Consider the following 13,023-nt stretch of genomic DNA (forward strand, 5'->3'; position numbering starts at 1 on the left):
AAAAAAGTGACCCCAAATGTTCTGGGAGCTCACGTACCTCGCCAGGTGGAGGTAGGAACTGGCCCGCGGGAGGGGCTCTGGCCCGTGGGGATGGGGGCGGGGCCCCTGGGTCCCCCGGCCCCCGCCTTAGCCTCAGGCTGCCTGGCTTGCGGAAGATGCTCTGGCCGCACCCGCAGCCGATGGGCGGCAGCGTGAGCCCAGGAGTTCCTGGAGCGGCTGCTGAAGCACAGCTGAAGCGCTGCCTCCTCCCGCTCCCATAATGCACAGGGCGGCGGCGGCGGCGGCGGCTGGGGAGGCAGGAGCAGCGGCAGCAGCAGCGGCGGCGGCGGCAGCAGCGGTAGCAGCGGCAGCAGCAGCAGCATCCCGAGGCGTGGGGACAGCTCCCGGACGTTCGCCCGCGAGTGATGGCCAAGCGCCTGTGGCCGGCCGCCTGAATCCTCTCCCTGCCTGGCGGCTGCCCGCGCTTTCTCGGCTTCGAGGAGCCGCGGCGGCCCATGCGGGATCCGGCCTCCGCAGAGGCGACAGAGGCGCCGGCGGCTCGGGAGGGCGTTAGGGGCATCGGCTGGGGGACGAGGCCCGAGCGGGCGGCGCCGGCACCATGGCCGCGTCCGAGCTCTACACAAAGGTAACGGCTCGGCCCGGGGGCAGCATCCCGGGGAGGGAAGCGGGAGGTCGGGGCGGGGGGGGGATGGAGGGAGATGATGGACCCGCCCCGGCCAGCTGATGTCGCCTCCTCCCCTCATCAGTCCAGCTGTCAGCCTCTCCTCAGGCGGTAGCGGGATGCTCGTCTGTCCGCCTGTCTGTCTGCCCGAGACTGAATGAACTGTCATGGTTTGGGGAGGCGGGGGGGGGACATCCGGAGAAGCACCACCCCTGCGGTACCCAGGGCCTGGCCTCCTCCCGAGAGGGCCAAAAGCATCCCTTTCTCTGGAGGTCAAGACCTCCGCTCCTCTCTACCTGGCATGAAACCTTCCCCTTTAGGGGTGAAGATTTTCGATTCAATTCCATCAACATTTACTAAGCACCTACTATGTGTTAGGCACTGGGGACAAAGAACAGGCAAAAGACAGCCCTTTCCCTCAAGGAGCTTATAATCTAACCGGGTATGCAACATGAAAACAAAACATGAAAACACAGCAAGATGATGTTGGAGACAGGGATACCTTTTTCCATGGGGGAAGTGCTTTGACCCCTGCAACTTCTTTCAGCTTGATTTTCTTTAGGCTTGTGAAGAAGTACCTGCATATTCACCAAGAGACCTTTCAAAATCCTGAAAAAATGCCGACTAGGAGTTGATCAGATGACCTTATAATGAATGATGGTGTACATTATACTTATCCTTGGAGAGGGGCACCTGCTTAAAATAATTCTTTGTGCTTTGTTTTTGTTTCCTCTGCTACTTCTTTTCTAACTGGAGGGTTTTTTTTTTGTTTTGTTTTGTTCTTGTAAGACTCTTGGGATCAAGTGTTTGCCAAACTTTTCACCTTTTGGCTTAGACTGGGCTAGATTTGGGCATTAAATTTTAGTCTCTGCTCAATCCATGTACAGGGATGGTCACTTGTTAGAGATATTTGCAGATTCCTGCATTGGGTTGAACTGAATGACCTTTAAGGATTTTCCTAACTCTTAAGATCCTGTGATTCCAGTATTCCTGACTGAGGTAGTTGTTTCTTCTATCTTATTAAAGGGTCTCTTTTGCTACTGAAGTTTGCAACCCGGGTATACATCATCTTAACTCCCTGTATGTCTGTTTTCATTGGACATTCCCTTGGAGCAATTGCTTTTCAGCTTACTAAATGTGTAAATATGCATTCTTTTTCTCTGTAACAGATCTTTTGGTTTTGTAACCTTTGGCTTTTCAGAATGTTACATTATCTTCTTGAAGACTCTTCTGAAAACCTGGGTGCTTTATTTCCTGTCATTCTTGATTGAATGTGGTTGCTGCTTTTTCAGTTGTATTTTGTTGGCTACTAGTTATAATACTAAGGATCTCATTTCCGTTTGTTTACAACAGAATTTTTTTTACAACAGAATTTTTTATGACAACCCAAACAAATCTGTAGGTGTAGAGATAGTGAGGCCAACAGCTAGAAAGGTGAGGTGGAAAGTACTGTCTGTTGAACAGAAAACCTAGGTTGTAATCCTGCCTCTACTATCATTTATCTCTGTAACCTTGGGACAGTCAATAGAATTCAGTGATTTTATGATTACAAGTTTACATCTTTTTCCTTTACTTCAGTAAATACTTCCAGGCTCTGTGATCTCATCCATGTAGGCACATCCCTCAGCCAGTGAAGATCACAAATGCTCTGTCTTTATGTGTTTTTCTGGTCAAAATAAATGGATCACTTTGTGGCCAAACTTCTGCTGATGAGCCTTTCCTAACTTAGCTAGGCTGGTCCTCATACATCAGACATTTAGTCTGTTGACTTCTCCCCAACACAAAGCTTTCCAGCTTCAGTCAGACCCACCTGTTTTTTACTGGTGTACCCTCTAAGAGTCCACTGTCATTTTTCTACTATGCTAGAGCTTTGGTATAGAGCTTTAGTGAGGGATATTTCACAAAACTGACATTATCTTCACCCAGCTTTGTGAATTCAGATTTTAAAAGTTCCACGACTCATTGAAGAATAGCTGTGGCATAAATACATTCTATCTGTATGTTGTCTTGGTTACTCAGTGCATTTCCTACAGCTGTTCATTACAATTGAAATGGGATTCTCCAACAAGAAATCAACCTTGTAGGTAAGGCATTTCAAGTAGAGATACTGGTTGTGTCAATTTCTTTGATCTACCTATCCATCCACAGTAATTTATGTGAGAGAAAATCTTATTGGTATCATTGAAATTTTGAATGTTTTTAGTTCTTAATCCATTCTCATGATTCTCAAGGTTAGATTGTAATTCAAAAGTCTTCTAATATGTGCAATATCATAATCCTAGATTTGAACACCAGCTTTTAGGCTATATATAAAACTTCATTTGAAACTGAAAGTCCTCACTGGCTACCTTCTCCTAAATACCTTTGTATTAAAATAAATTTAACTATTTAGTTATATTTTGGGAATTGGGCCTTAGCTGGTCATTGAATTTTATGGTTGGCATTCACTTCTATTATGCTTCTGACCCTCTTTGAGTCTCTAGTGTTATAAATAGACCACTGTTTCCTCAACTGCGGGCAGACAGTTGGAAAAGAAGAGTATTAGTGATAGTGATAGTGTGTAACTGTGGAAATATTAGGAAGATTTCCAGAAGTAAAGGCTTAATGAGTAGCAATTTTGGAGGGAGGGGGCACAGGAACTCAACAGAAGTAGGAAATATCAAAGAAATATGGAAATGATGGACAGGGAAGGAAACAATATACTATTACAAGAAATTGAGATGATGGTAATATGCCAAATTTGGCATTGGACTATGTAAGTTATTTTAAAAGAATGTCTCTTTAGATTTATGTAGAACTCAGTAGAGAAGAACCTTTCCTGATAGACAGAAACCATCAAATGCAGAAAGAGGTAGTTTCTGTATTCTGGGATTTGCAATTTATGCATGGGTCAAGTCATATTACAGTGAATGGTAGAATACTATCCAATTTCTCCTGTTGAGCCAGAATGCTATTTGTTTGATTAAAACAATCAAAACAAACATTTTCTGTTTTGGAAACCTTTTTTTCCTACAAAGAAAATAAATGACAAATAAATATTTGGATTGGTAGTGTGCACACAACTAAAACTTCTGTCAAAACATTTTATTTAGAAAAAAATGTTTTCAAGTATACACCATCAAGTTGGAGAATTTCTCACCTTTTCCTCAAATGCTAACCCCCTCCACTTAGGCATTTGATTTCATCCCTTTCAATTTTATGATAGACTTTTCATGATAGTTTACAAAGAACTTTTACATACGTTATCACATTTGGCTCTTACAACAACTGGTTGAGATAGAAAGGACAAGTATTACTATTCCCATTTTACAGATGAAGAAGTTGAGAACCAATGGTTTAATAACTTGTATAGCTTAGGTAGAACTCAATGTTCTTTTGGCTGTACCTTCATCCTTGTCTGTAATCTCCGCCTCATCATAAGTCCCTTTGCTTTTGTTTTTTAAGCATGAACAGATATCAACAATATTGAAAGAATCTATTCAACTACCCTTATCTTTTTTTTTCAATTGCCATCTGATTTTTCTTTTAGTTTTCTAAGGTTGAACTTCTGAATGGGTAGCTTATATCTCTTTCCAGTTGTTCATCCCTCCTTCCCTAACCCCCTGCACTTTCTATTGAAACAATTCTTTGAAGTCTCCTCTAGCCCAATTTGATACAGGTTGACATTATATTATCAATGAAGAAGTGTTTATTAAGTGTCTACATTGTTTAAAGCAATGGGGATACAAAGACAAAAATTAAACAATTCTTGCCTTTAAGGAACTGATGTTCTGTTAGGAAAGAAGATGTGTGTATGTATCTACATGTATGCATATATACGTATATGCATATATAAGACATATATATATACGAAAGACAGGGTAATGTTGTGGGGGTGGGAGGAGGCGCTAACAGCTGGGGGGATCAAGAATGGCTCTATATAGGAAGTGGGAATTGAACTGAAAACTATTGATTTTGAGAGGTGGAGGTTAGGAGGGCAGACATTCCAGGCCTGAGAGATAGACAATGCTAAGGCATAGGGATGGGGGCGGGGGAGGGAGGAGAATCAAGAAGCAGAGTAAGGAACAAGAAGAAAGTCCATTTGACTGAACCATAGAGTGAATAAAGGATTTGTTGTTCAGTTGTGTCCAACTCTTCATGACCTATTTGGGGTCATGAAGATATTAGAGTGGTTTGCCATTCCCTTCTCCAGTTCAATTTACAGATGAGGAACTGAGGCAGAAAGGGTTAAGTGATTTTTCTAGGGTCATACAGCTAGTAAGTGTCTGAGATCAAATTTGAACTCATGAAGATGTCTTCCTGATTCCAAGTCCAGTGCTCTATCCACTGTACCACCTAGCTGCCCTGCATAAAGGAGAGTAATGCATAATAAAGTTTTGAAGGTAGGTTAGAGCTGGGTTGTGAAGGGCTTTAAGCGTTGAAACATTGGAGTTTGTATTTAACCCTATTACTTCAGATCTGAATTTTAGGAAAATCTCTATATGGAAGCTATGTTGGACAGGGGAGAGACTTGAAGCAAGGAAATCCATTGGGAGACTATTGAAGTAGTTCCAGTGAGGGGGATGAAGGCCTAAACTAGAGTGGTAATTGTGTGAGTGGAGAGAAAAAGATATATGCAAAAGAGGTTGAGAAGCAAAATTTACAAAATTTGGCAACTGGTTGGGTGTGGTGTTTCCTAGGTTTTGAGACCAGGTCGTTGGAAGGATGATGCTGCTCTGGACACAAACAGGGAAGTTTGGAAGAGGCATGGATTGGGGGGGCGTTCTATTTTGAGTTCTCTTTTGGACATGTTGAGTCTTAGATACTTAGGGGACATCTAATTTGGAATTAGGCAGTTGGTAATGAATGACTGGATTGAAAGAGAGACTAAGGTGGGATATATAGGTATAGGAATCATCTGCATAGATGATAATAATTAACCCATGGGAGCTGATGAAGTCACCAAGGGAAGAGAATATAGAAAGAGAAGATACATCCCAGGCCAGATTATACTCACTGTTAGTGGATGGGATATGGCCAATGATTCAACAAAGAGACTGAGAAGAACTAAAATTAATTATGAGTTCCTGAATAGTTTTGCACATTGAATATTTTTAAACATTATTTTGTATTGGCTTTCATTATAATTTCATATGTGTTCTGGCTTATATACATAAAATTATATTTAGGAATCTTAGCCAAAGAACATTCCAATCTTGCCTTTATGTGCCTTGTCTTGTATTATCCCTCCCTCCATCCCTCCTTCCTTCCATCCCTTCCTCCTTCCCTCCCTCCTTCCTTCCTTCCTTTCTTCCTCCCTCCCTCCCTTCCTTTCTCTAATTCAATCTATGGTTTAAAAGACTACAAGACTTCCAATCCAGCATAACTTTCAAAAGCTTCATCAAGGTAATTCATTAACTGTAATTGTGCTAGAAAGATACAAAGATTAATATATGGTCCCTTTCCTCATGGAGTTCAAGTGAGATGATACATGTATACAGATAAAAAAGAAATGGGCAAAACTAAGGCAAAAGGGGAGTACAATGTGCTATGAACTCACATGAGTGAGAGTCATTTTAGTCTAGGCTGATCAGAGTAACTTTTGAAATGATTCTTGAAGTAGGATATCAGCAGGAGGTGGAGAGGCCATTTCAGGCATAGGAAACTTCATGAACAAAGACAAAGGTGGTTGGATGTGTTTCTGTACAGCAAGTATTTCACTTTGACTGCAGCGTGAGGATAATATATTGTGGGAGTAGTATAATACGGCTGGAATGGTAGGTTCAAATTGGCCATAACTACTATGTTAAGGATTTTGTACTTAGGCATTGGGAACTACTGATGGTCACCTTCCTCCCTCCCTCCTTCCCTTCCTTCCTGCCTGTTTGCCTTTCTTTCTTTCTTTTTCCATCCCTCCCTTCCTTCCTTCCTGTAATCCCATCTCTAGCTTAAAAGACTAACCTGGCAGCAATATATAAAATGGAGTGGGAAGAGCACGGACCAAGAGTGCTCATTAAAAGTCTACTGCAGCAATTTAAGGCAAAAGTTAATAAGGATTTGAATTAGGGTAGTAAGGTAGGTTGCTGTGGTAATGATGAAAACAAAAGAGAGATGTTGCTAATCCTAACTCCAACCTCACTTTCACACAATACCCCTCCTCTCCATTAAAAACCAAGAGAAAGAAGGATAGAAACCCTTGTAGCAAATCAGGCAAAAGTAAATCCATACTGGCCATGTCCAAAAATACATGTCTCTTACTTTACATTGTCTCCATCACCTTTGTCAGAAGGTGGGTAACACTTTCATCAGTCTGCTGGAAACTTGGTTGGGTCATTACAGTGATCAAAGTTCTTAAGTCTTTCTAAGTCATTTATTTATGTTTTACAATGTTGCTATCTTTGTATAAATTGTTTTCCTGCTTTACTCTGTGGCAGTTCATGCTGCCCAGTATTCTGTCTCTTTTGTCATTTCTTATGGCACAACGATATTCCATTAAATTTATATGCCACAATTTGTTCAGCCATTTCCCAGTTGTCTGAAGAGGCAATCTAAGATGCCCCCTTAGATTCTAGTTCTTTGCTTCCCCTTTCATCTCCCCAACAGAGTTAGGAAGTTTGTTTTGCTTGTATTCCCTTCCCACTCTTAATCTCTCTTTTAACCCTCATATCCCTACTTGTTTTCCTGTTGAGTTTGATGCAGTTCCACACCAAAGTATATGTGTTTGTGTTTAACCTTCTTTTGTTTCAGATGAGAGTGAGGTGCCCACTCTCCTCACCTCTTCGTCCATGTTTGTATATTCTTAAATGCTCCAATTATGAAAAATAGCAAGTTCTACCCCCTTCTTCCTTTTGTATTCCTCCTTTTACTTTTTCCCCCCCGTTACTATTTCTCTTTATTACTTCCTTTCTCTTTACCATTTTAGAAACCTAAGAAGAAAATCAGCCCTTATCTCCCAGGATCTCTTAAAAAATTTTTAAAAAAATTTTCTTCAGCACCATTTGAAGGTATTGAGGGTCTATTTCTTCCTCCCTATTAGGGTGTTAACACTATACTATCATACAGCTTCTTCTAATTGCTTTAATAAATTTACTTTTCTAGATTTCTCTGGACTCTTGTGGTTGTATTTCAAAGTTCCTACACTTCTCTGGTCTCTTCATCAGAAGTGCTGGAAAGTCCTTTAATCCAGGCGATTTTGATTATGTGAAATTGAAAAGCTTCTGCACAAGTAAAATTAATGTATCTGGGATAAGAAGGAAAGTGATTAAGTGGGAAAAAATCTTTGTATCAAATTTCTCAAATAAGGGTTTAGTATCAAAGATACAAAGACACTTAATAGAAATATGTAAGATTAAAGTCATTCTGTAATAGATAAGTGGTTAAATAATATGAACAAATGATTGTCAAAAGAAGAATATTAACAACTATGTAAAAGAATGCTTCAAAACACTAATAATAGAAATGCAAATCAAATTAACCCTGAGGTTTCACCTTACTGTTAGCAAATTGACACAGATAATAAAAAGAGGGGAATAGTTAATATTGGAGTAGTTGTGGAAGGGTTGGCCCACTGATGCATTCTTGGTGGAGCTATGGAATAGTGAAACCATTTTGGAAAATAGTTTGGAATTATGCAAATAAGGTGGCAAAAATATCTATGTGCTTTGACTCACTGCTAGGCATATATCCCAAAAAGGTCGTTGATAAAAAGAAAGATCTCCTATACATCAAAATATTTAAAACAGCACCTTTTGTTTTAGCAAGGATTAGAAAACAAATAGATGGCTATTTATCATTGAACATCCAAATACATTATGGCACATATAATGTAATGTAATATTACTGTGTTGTAAGAAATGATGACCATAATGAATACAGAGCAGCAATGAAAGACTTACATGAATTGATGCAAAATGAACAGAATCAAGAGAACAATATATACAGTGAAAACAGTGTAAATGGAAAGAACAACCATAAAACAGTCAAAATCATGAATGTTGCAAAATTATAAAGAACAAACATGCACCTAAAGAAGAGATATGAGAAGATACCTCTCCCTCTACTCTTTTGCAGAGATATGAGTCCGTGAATGTGGAATGCTGCATATGTTATAAGATTTTTTCAATATATTTATTGGTTTTACAGATTTTTTTCTCTTCCTCTTTTTCTCTTTTTGGTTTAAAACAGTTCTTTGTTATATGGGATGGCTCTATGGGAATGGATTGTGTGTGTGTGGTTTGTCTTTCGTTCTCAAAGACGACCGTGATTTCAGGGGGATGATGACATGACTTGCAATCGACTTTGATATGAGTGAAGGAGGGCTGTGCAAGGTCACTAGCCTCACATTCTCTTCCAGAGCTATCTGGGTATAGTGGCCAGATATTGATCAGGATGACAGGAGATGACCTAGGATGCATCTGGGAATGGGAAGGATAAGGGGAAGAAGCTTTCGGGTAGAAATTTTGATCAAGTAAAAAAAAAAAGATATCAATACAATCAATATCAATCAAAATTTATGCTTTATTCCACTAAAGGTTTATTCCCAATCCATTCACAATCCATTCCTCTCCCTACCATTGGATTATATTGAGGTCTGTGGTGTAAATTATTCTTGGTTATAAACCTGTATTTTTTTGTCTTTCGGAATATTTTATTCTAAAATCTTCTTTTGTCTACAGTAGAAACTTCCATATCTTGTATGATCCTGACAATAGTGCCTTGGTAGTTGAATTGCTTCTTTCTGGATGATTTCCAGATTTTTTTCTTTGATATGGAAACTCAGGATTTTGGCTCTGGCATACCTGGGACTTTTTCTTTTCTAGTTCCTTTCAGATAGTTATCAGTGAATTTTTTCCATTTTCTCTTTTCCTTTTGGTTCTAATAGAAATGGACAGTTTTCATGTATGATTTCTTGAAATATACGAAAAGGCTTTTTTAAAAATTCATGATTTTTAGGAAGTCTAATGATTTCTTAATCATTACTCCTTGGCCTTTTTTCCCCTTAAGATCAGCTGTTTTTAATATTAGCTGTCTTGCATTTTCATCTGTCCCTGGGGTGGGGCACATCTTTTGCTTTTGTTCTAATATTTCTTGCAGTCTTGTGGAGTCTTTGATTTCTCTTTGGTTTAGTCTCGTTTTCGGGGGTTCTATTTCTTAAATAATGTTTACTACATTCTTCTCTAGTCTACTTTTAGTCCTTCAGATTCTTTCCTCAAAAGCTTTTAGTTGTTTTTTTTTTAATCTCTTGAATTATTCCTTATAGGAATTCATGCTCTTGTAGGAAAAAAAAAACTTTTTTTCTAGTCTTCACTTGCATTTGTTACAGTTACTCCTATTTGGGGATCTCTAGATTTGCAATGATTTTTTTTTTTCATGCTAGTCACTGTTTTCTTTTATTTACTTATCTCTCCAGCTTTAGTTGTTGAATTGAAGCTTTGTGCCAGGACCAGGTCTTACCCATTGCTGTTGTGCTTTTGAGCGGCATAGTGGCTTTACTTGGCCTTGCCCTCAGTCCTCTTGGTTCTGGAGCTGATCTCTACCTCCTGGAGGTGGGCCCCTCTGGATCTTTGAAGCTCAGAGTACTGGTTATTTAGGGCCCTCCCAACTGTCTCAAGACAGGGTAATAGGGACTTCAGAGCTTTTCTGTACCCGGGGGGTCACAGTCTGAACACTGTAATACCACTTTAATCACTATCTATTGTTGCTTTTAGGGACTTTCAAGGTCCCAACCCTAGGGCTTGCTCAGAAGAGGTCTTCTCTCATGTTTCCTCTGGACAAAGATCATAGAGCCTTGTAAGCTATGCTTGTGTCTGGTTTGTCTCTATACAGGCTGGGAGGCCTTCTACTACTGATGCTGCCTTTTCTGGAGGGCCCCCTTTCCTATTGTCCATGAGCACCTGTCTGAAATTTTGTTCATTTATGGGGTGGAAGAAATCACTTACTGTAGTTTTTCATTGGATTTCTTATTATTTGATCTGTTGTGAACTTCAGGATTTTTCTGGAGTAGTTAGGTCTGTAGGAGCTGAATGGTCTGCTTCCGTTCAGGCAGCCACATTGGCCAGAAGTTCCCAGGTATGTTGTAGAGGGAATTTATGTTCGGGTATGGGTTATGCTAGATGGCCTATGAGGTTCCCTCCAACACCAAAATTTTGTGATTCTCAGTACATTGTGGTACTGATTGTAAATGCAAAAGAAATTTAGAAATGTGAGAGATCAGTGTGGTCTGGGGTAATATGAAGGATATGGGGAAAATAATGAGGCCGTTAAAAGAAGGTGACTGCTTGGCTAAAGATGTGTGACAGGGAAATAAATATTGTGTGATGTAGACAGGGAAGAGCTTGACCTGATTGAAGCAGTAGGAAATAAGGTTTGACTAAACAGAATGGAGTCACATATGGAGGGTCTTGAAAGAAGAGTTTGAGATTACAGGAGTCAGTAAAGAGTCAACATAGATCCTTGTGTATTAGAATGACATGAAGAAAATAATGTTTGAGCAAGATTCACTTTACAACCCAGAGCAGGAAGGGTTGGAGGCAGGATTTCTGAGAGTTAGGCTGTTGCATTTATACAGGTATGAGGTCAGTCAGGAAAGGCTGGTCTAAGGTGATAACAGTAGCATAGGAGAAGAAGAGACTAAGTATTCTAAGATGACTCCAGGGTTTCTGATCTGGGAAATTGAAATTTAAGTCCTCTTTCCTTGGGAGCATATGCTGATTCTGCAGGCTTGGAAATTTGAACAGCTATGTTGATTAGGCCATTGCTTTGGGAATTTTAGGACTGGAAGAGAAACAGCAAAATAGCCTTTCAGATGGCTTTTCAGACTGCTTAAACAAAGCAGAAGGTACTTAGTTTGTATTCTGAATGCTATTCCTGCCTCCTTTAAGCATGACAGTCCTGTTTATTGACCTAATGACTGATTGATAGAGGTTCTAATTGATTGTTAGGGTCAGCTTTTTATACAGGGTAAACTTTCAAACACTCTGTATTTTATGATTGAGTGTTAATGGAAAGAGAAAAGAGAGAAGAGACTTTATCTTTTATTTTACTGTTCTTAAAGTTTCTTTTTCTAATCTCTATTATGCCATTTTGGGGACCACATAACCCTATTAGAGAAATCTTGAATTTATATGTCTCCTTTTCAGCCAGTTCCTTGATACAGGTATTCAAAAAGCAATTTGCATTTATTTGATTATGAAATGCTTTATATATATTATCTTATTGATCCTTATTCTTATGTTACCCTCATTTTATAGACAAAGCAACTGATGCTCAGTAAAGTTTGTTTTTGCCTGAGCACACAGTAGGAGAGTTGGACTGAAACCCAGATCTTTGATTTTAAGCCCAGTATAATTTCCACTACATTATTATTACAATAGGTATTATTACTAATATAAACACAACCAAAAATAAGGAAGTGGGTGGAAGAGGAATAAAAAATTTTTGCTCCCGTGGGTAATACCATCTTTCCTGTAGCTATTGATGTTGGACAAATTTGTCCCCTATTAGATGCTCCATATTGCTTATCCCTCATCCAAGAACTTGCCCTCTTACTTGACACCCCACCTGGGCTCTTCAGGTCAATTCAAAAAGTTACTGTTGTGGTAGGTGGCTACTTGTAATAACAAGTGGATACAGATGAAAGAGCTACCCCTTTGAAAATGTGTCTGAATGTTGAATTTTGTCCCACTAAAGTAATGGTTGCCTGTGGCAGCTATTAGGGTTAGCCTTGTGGAGAAGGGATGAGCATGAAGCCTCTTATTAAAATTGGATTCACCTTTCTTTGGGGAATGTTGAGCTATGGGACCATCTGGGCTGCTAAAGGATTAATCCTTCGAGTGGGCAGAATAAAGTATTTGGATAGTTATTGTTATTTCACCATTTTCTTCTTGATGTCCTTGGTTTATGATCACAAAATTTGTGATTTTTGTGAATTTTATGAATTTGTAAATTTTATTTCCTCACCTCCTTGTAGAACTAAGGCTGCTTCTATGCTCCATTTTACCATTTACCATTCCCTTCCCCCAGTCTGCATTGTGTATGATGTCAGCCCTTTAGCTGTTGAGAGCCCTGCCTCCATTTGTGCTGAGACAGGTTAAACTTTGCAGAAACTCATCCCCAGTGTTTCTGTGCCCCTGGCAGTCTTTACTCTCTCTTCCAAACCCTTCCCCTTATAATTCTTAGGTAATAACCATTAGCATTCAACCTCTCCTTATAAATTAAGGACTCTCTAGTCAAGCCAAACTGGCCTTCCTTCTGTTCCTCACACATGTCATTCAATCTCCCATGTCTTTGCCTTTGCCCTGGCTCCCCCTTCACCCTTTCATCTTGAAAGGTCCTACCTCCTTACCTTTGCCTCTAGCATTTCTAGTTTCCTTCAGGGCTCAGTT

General features: G+C 39.9%; 1 protein-coding gene across 3 annotated transcripts in view; it reads left to right on the top strand.

The window, feature by feature from the left end:
- MYO5A (myosin VA) overlaps window positions 1-13,023 on the top strand; it is a 232,181-nt gene continuing 219,158 nt past the window's right edge. For all 3 annotated transcript variants that reach the window (XM_036734147.1, XM_036734144.1, XM_036734145.1), the window contains exon 1: window positions 1-625. In XM_036734147.1, coding sequence (XP_036590042.1) covers window positions 599-625 — 27 coding nt within the window. In that variant the 5' untranslated portion in view covers window positions 1-598. The remainder of the gene's footprint in view (window positions 626-13,023) is intronic.

Source organism: Trichosurus vulpecula, chromosome 8 (assembly GCF_011100635.1).
Source record: "Trichosurus vulpecula isolate mTriVul1 chromosome 8, mTriVul1.pri, whole genome shotgun sequence".
In the NCBI taxonomy this organism is placed as follows: Eukaryota; Metazoa; Chordata; class Mammalia; order Diprotodontia; family Phalangeridae; genus Trichosurus; species Trichosurus vulpecula.